The 6,000-nt window shown below is 44.9% G+C and overlaps 1 protein-coding gene and 1 long non-coding RNA gene across 6 annotated transcripts in view; one reads left to right on the top strand and one right to left on the bottom strand.

Moving 5' to 3' along the window:
* Positions 1 to 6,000, top strand: part of usp32 (ubiquitin specific peptidase 32) — a 143,041-nt gene that overhangs the window by 11,420 nt on the left and 125,621 nt on the right. For 3 of the 5 annotated variants that reach the window (XM_061783065.1, XM_061783064.1, XM_061783062.1), the window contains exon 1: positions 1,713 to 2,142. In XM_061783065.1, coding sequence (XP_061639049.1) covers positions 1,848 to 2,142 — 295 coding nt within the window. In that variant the 5' untranslated portion in view covers positions 1,713 to 1,847. Of the gene's footprint in view, positions 1 to 1,077; positions 1,184 to 1,712; positions 2,143 to 6,000 lie in introns of those variants that run through there. The other 2 variants (XM_061783063.1, XM_061783068.1) reach the window with 1 other exon arrangement.
* Positions 120 to 1,251, bottom strand: LOC133482674 (uncharacterized). The gene is made up of 2 exons (XR_009789871.1): positions 373 to 1,251; positions 120 to 282 (listed from the first exon to the last, which is right to left on the bottom strand). It is a non-coding gene; the product is annotated as an uncharacterized LOC133482674 (long non-coding RNA).

Here is a 6,000-nt window from a genome sequence, read left to right as displayed (position 1 = left end):
TGTATGTATATGTATGTATATATGTGTATATATATATATATATATATATATATATATATATATGTATATGTATACATATATATATATATATATGTATAAAAGCAGACTGAGACGGAGGAAGCAGTTGGAAGGGGATTTATTGAGGTTAGCGCGGGGTCGAGAATTCCAAGGCTTGGCCCGGTCCGTAGGAGCAGGGAGCGTGCAGGAGGCTGGAGCGTGAGCAGGGGTTGAGATTGGCAGTGTGGTTGGGGTGGGCATCGTGGCTGGAGGCACAGGAAGGCACTGGAGGAGGAGGAGAAAAACAAGGAAATACAGGCACGGGTAATCTGGGAATCTTTCTCACAAGCAGAAGCAACGAGTCGTCCGGTGTACCGCGCAGGTGCGAGAATACTCTGGCGTTGGAACACTGGAACTTGCAGGCTTAAGTGCAGGCTGTGTTGAGTGCTGCTTGAAACCAGGTGTGCAGGCGAGAGGGAAAAAAAGAGGACCAAAGCGCCAAACACTCTCCGCAGAGGAACTACAGTGCACAGATCATGACATTTGTAATTGTATTCATTGGAAATCACATTGGCTATTTAGGATGGAAGCTGAAAGGAAGGATGTTTACTTCATTATTTAGAACAGTGTACGTTTGCACTGACTACAGTAGTGTCCACGAGTAGTAAAAAATTACACAGCACAAATTTCATTCCATGTCTAATTACTGTAGCACTATTTTTTATGGTGTGCTAGAATTCTCGCCAGCCCCTGCTTGTATATCAACATTGACTTTACTGGTGGCCCGCAATGAAAATGATCCAGTTGTAATTACACAGCACAAACTCTGAATTGTTCAGATTTGTTTTTGGTGTGTTAGGTCAGCGACACATTTCTCCACCTACTGGTGGAAACCTTTATAACTACGCTCGAAATGTTCCAATCCTCTCGCGCCTGGGTAAATGCACCAGCGAACACCCATCTGCATATCGACATTAAATCCAAGCTCTATATCTCCAAATGTTCAGATTTTCCCAGAGTTTTGCCTGTTCGTTGCTGTTTACAGCTTGAATTTTATCTATTTTTTCCCTGTCCATTCAGGTGATCTACACTTCATTTGGGGGTTCCTCTAAAGGACTTCACTTCAATAATGTTGTAGTGGGTCTGGTACTTCTGACACGGGGACGAGACGAGGAGAAGGCCAAGTGTAAGTGTGGCTTTTGTTGCGGGCTCTTTTGGTATGTTCTGTTGTCTCAAATTGAATGAAGGTTTTTTTAATTTCCTTTGCTATCTTTTCTTTTATATCTTTTCATGGGACAACACTGAAAATAATGACACTACAATCTGGAGTGGTCACTGTAACACTGCAAACTTACTGTTCCCTGAAAAAAACTGAACACAGCCCAGTGTTGTGAAAGTTCATTTTCTATGTGAACTAGTTCAAAGTTCAGTTCACTGTTCCAAAAATAAACTAGTTTATAGTTCATGAATAAAAAATTTTGAACAAAGTTCAACATTCCAAAAATGAGCTAGACCTGTGAGTAGCTATTAAGGGCCCTCGCACCCGTGGCCACGTTGGGGTTAGTGGCACATTGCGGATCCATTGAATAGCACCACACAAGTCTGCATATTGACAAGAAGTGAGGCGGCTGGAGCTGTGGTGCGGCCGACACAATCTGGAGCTGAACACGCTCAAGACTGTAGAGATGATCGTGGACTTCAGGAGGCATCCTTAGCCACAGCTGCCCCTCACGCTGTCCAGCTGTCTTGTGTCAACCGTTGAGACGTTCAAGTTCCTGGGAATTACAGTCTCTCAGGACCTGAAGTGGGCGATCAACATCAACTCCGTCCTGAAAAAGGCCCAGCAGAGGATGTACTTCCTGCGGCTTCTGAGAAAGCACGGCCTGCCACAGGAGCTGCTGAGGCAGTTCTACACAGCGGTCATTGAATCAGTCCTGTATTCTTCCATCACAGTCTGGTTTGGTGCTGCTACAAAAAAGGACAAACTCCGACTGCAACGGACAATCAAAACTGCTGAAAGGATTGTCGGTACCCCCCTACCCACCCTTGAGGACTTGCACGTTGCCAGAACTAAGACAAGAGCGTGCAAAATCCTCTTGGACCCACCACATCCCGGTCACCAGCTCTTCCAGCTCCTTCCCTCAGGTAGGCGTTACCGATCAATGCAAACTAGAACTAGCAGACATTCCAACAGCTTCTTCCCTCTTGCAATCAACTTCTGAAACATCTAACCTACAATTCCATTGCAACATGCTGGCAATTTTTTGTCTTGAGTTTGTTGTCACATTTCTGTGGGGCCAATTATACATTTCTCATGCACTCACTGTAGTAGTCTCACCACGCTGCACTATTTGCATATCTGTTGTTGACCAATACTGGCCACTCATGCCAGAGTAGCATCTGCTCCATTTGCACACTGACTGAGGAGTATCTGCAACATTTGCACAATCAACATTGTCCCAGATTATCGTACTACTTGCTTGAAGTCTCGGCGCCTTTTGAAAGACAACCACCACTGCAGCCCTCCACCAGTCACGGCTTTATGGCAGAGTGGCCCGACGAAAGCCTCTCCTCAGTGCAAGACACATGAAAGCCTGCACGGACTTTGCTAAAAAACACCTTAAAGGTCTCCAAGATGGTGAGAAATAAGATTCTCTGGTCTGATAAGACCAAGATAGAACTTATTGGCCTTAATTCTAAGCGTTACTGCTCATCGCCTGTACAATACAGTCCCAACTGTGAAGCATGGTGGTGGCAGCATCATGCTGTGGGGTTGTTTTTCAGCTGTAGGGACAGGGAGACTGGTTGCAATCAAATAAAAGATGAATGCGGCCAAGTACAGGCATATCCTGGACGAAAACCTTCTCCAGAGTGCTCAGAACCTCAGACTGGGCCGAATTTTCACCTTCAAAAAAGACAATGACCCTAAGCACAAAAATAATAAAATACCGAAGGATTGGCTTCAGAACAACTCCGTGACTATTTTTGAATGGCCCAGCCAGAGACCTGACTTAAACCCAATTGAGCATCTCTGGAAAGACCTGAAAATGGCTGCCCACCAACGTTCACCATCCAACCTGACAGAACTGGAGAGGATCTGCAAGGAGGAATGGCAGAGGATCATTGCATCATGGCATCATCATTCCCAAAAAGACTCATGGCTGTATTCGCTCAAAAGGGTGCTTCTACTAAATACTAGCAAAGGGTCTGAATACTTCAAATTTCCACAATTCAGTTTTTTTTTTCTGTCAATATGGGGTGCTGTGTGTACATTAATGTGGGAAAAAAAAGAACTTAAATGATTTTAGCAAAGGGCTGCAATATAAAAAAAGAATGAAAATTTTAAGCGAAAGAGGAGCAAATGGGACAGCGCGTGTGCGGCTGTCAATGTTGTGGGGTCGGAACAGCGCACACATGCTAAACTACAAAAGAAATGGTCAGAAATTAAGGTGGAAGTGAAGCGGAGGACAGCATATCAGCATATCAAAGAGGATATCAAAACTTTGAGTCCTTTTTCCATCCATCCATCCATCCATCCATTTTCCTCCGCTTATCCGCGGTCGGCTTATCGGGTCGCGGGGGCAGCAGCCTCAGCAGGGAAGCCCAGACTTCACTCTCCCCAGCCACATCGTCCAGCTCTTCCGAGGGGATCCCGAGTCTTTTCCAGGCCAGCCGAGAGACATAGTCTCTCCAGTGTGTCCTGGGTCATCCCCAGGATCTCCTCCTGGCGGGACGTGCCCGGAACATCTCACCAGGGAGGCATCCTAATCAGATGCCCGAGCCACTTTATCTGGCTCCTCTCAATGCGGAGGAGAAGCGGCTCGACTCTGAGCCCCTCCCGGATGACCGAGCTTCTCACAGAGAGCCCGGGCACCCTGCGGAGGAAACTCATTTCGGCCGCTTGTATCCGGGATCTTCTTCTTTCTGTCACGACCCAGCGCTTGTGACCATAGGTGAGGGTAGGAACGTAGATAGGGAAAATAAAGTAAATAGGGAGCTACGCCTTTTGGCTTAGCTCCTTCTTCGCCACAACGGACAGATATCACTGCAGATGCTGCACCGATCCGCCTGTCGATCTCCCGTTCCGTTCCAAAAATATCAGAAGTTACCCACTATTTACTCAGGACTGGAGTCATTATTTCACTGTGTACTTTTGAGTCTTAAATAATTTTTGGAAGGACTACTTTTTACTTTTACTTGAGTCACATTGTCAAGTAACCGTATTCTTACTTGAGTACAATATTTGGCTACTCTACCCACTTCTGGAGCGGACATCCTCTATTGCTACTCTTACGTTTAAGCTACATTTTTGCTCATCAGATCAGCCAGTGTCGTATTTGTTGCACTGGTCTTTTGTATTTTCGCAATGAGGTGCTGCGGGTTGTGGTCCCAGTGAAGCACACGTAGCATCGTCAACGAGTTGTTCCACTAGTACATCTTGTATTAATTAGATAAATTTAGGCGCGTTTCCTAATTAGTTTACGGATGTTAAAGTTAAATGTATTAAGCGACGGAGCGATGTTAGGGATTATGTCACAACACAGAATGAACTAACTAACTAACTAACAAACATAGAACATGGGAAACAAACAGTAATAAGGGGATAATATGGTGTGTGGTAGTTGTTTGTAGTGCACAAGGAGAGTTTTGTATGACTTGTGTGTTAAGTGTGTGCGGAAACAAGCAGAGCAGGAAAACAGAATGGAGTGAGAATTTATGCTAGTGGCATGCATGATTCCGTTCTTTTGTCTAAGCAAAAATGGAAAGAATGAAACAAAATACAATGCAATTAATGACAACTGATCGGAAGTAGTACTTATCTCGAAGAGCCAGGGTGTGATGTTGCCATCACAAAGAAGTTGGCCGTCGACGTTTAGCTTGTCGACAATCAGCCACGCTCGTTGGCCTTTCTCACGGTGGTTCGTCATCATTGGGTACAAGATTTTACGGCTTTCGTTCATTTCCTTGGGGAACTGGTCGTTCGTTCCAAACAAAGTCCCTTTGAGCTCACAAGCTTTTGATTTCACGAACACTTTTTGTTGAAAGTGTTCAAACTTTGCAATGATGGGATTTGGTCGGTTTCCTGGACAAGGCCCACTTAATCGATGAACACGGTGAAAGGTAATCTTGTCGACTGTATCTTGCTGTATCTTGAGCGCGAACATCATGATCTTTTTCAGGGTCTTCCGCTGCGTATTGTGAAATGCCCTAGAAAATGTAATTGTCGCGCAGGTTTCGTGACTGAATGCCCAGCGTGGTTTCTTTCTTAGTTTTATATTCCAGTCTGAGAGTTTGAAGTTCCGCTGATGTTGACGTCATGTTTGATAGGAGCGCAGCATTAACTAATCATAGCTCCTTGACCTGTTGCTGTGTGAACTCCAAGCTGTTTCTGAGTTCAGCGATCTCTTCGCGAAGCAAGTCGAGTGTAATTGACAATTTGTCGATTGAGAGGAGGATACTACTAGTCTGTGGCTCTGTCGAATCAAGTAAATTCTCTGTCGAAGTCGAATAGTCTGCCTTTTTTCTCTTCAGCGGCTGCTCCGCTGGGATCCAGACGAGTTGGCGTTGGCATAGCTGCGAGACTCTCGAATGGCTCTCTGTGAGTAACCGCTGTTAGCGAGGCTGGTGAATGAGAATAGAAAAGAATGAAGTGAAACTCCGCTGCTGAAAAAGGAAAAAGACTATGAAAAGAGACATTTTTGTCTTGTAGTAGCTGCTTTTTGCAGGTCTATGCAAGAGGCGCTTTAAATAAATGTTTACCAGATAACTAGCAACCCTTTATTGCTCAGTGACTGTTTTTCTCAGTGTCTTTATGTCTCAAAAGTGTTCTCTGTCAATGGACTGTCTGTTGTCGTACTCGAGCTGCTCCAATTACCGGAGACAAATTCCTTGTGTGTTTTTTGGACATACTTGGCAAATAAAGATGATTCTGATTCTGATATTAATAACAATAATATATAGACCGTTCTCTGCAGGGGATCCCCCCCCAGGCCCTCCGACAAT

Source organism: Phyllopteryx taeniolatus, chromosome 8 (genome assembly GCF_024500385.1).
Source record: "Phyllopteryx taeniolatus isolate TA_2022b chromosome 8, UOR_Ptae_1.2, whole genome shotgun sequence".
Taxonomy (NCBI): domain Eukaryota; kingdom Metazoa; phylum Chordata; class Actinopteri; order Syngnathiformes; family Syngnathidae; genus Phyllopteryx; species Phyllopteryx taeniolatus.
The sequence above is the reverse complement of the archived record's forward strand: the minus strand, read 5'-3'. Positions and strand labels throughout refer to the sequence as shown.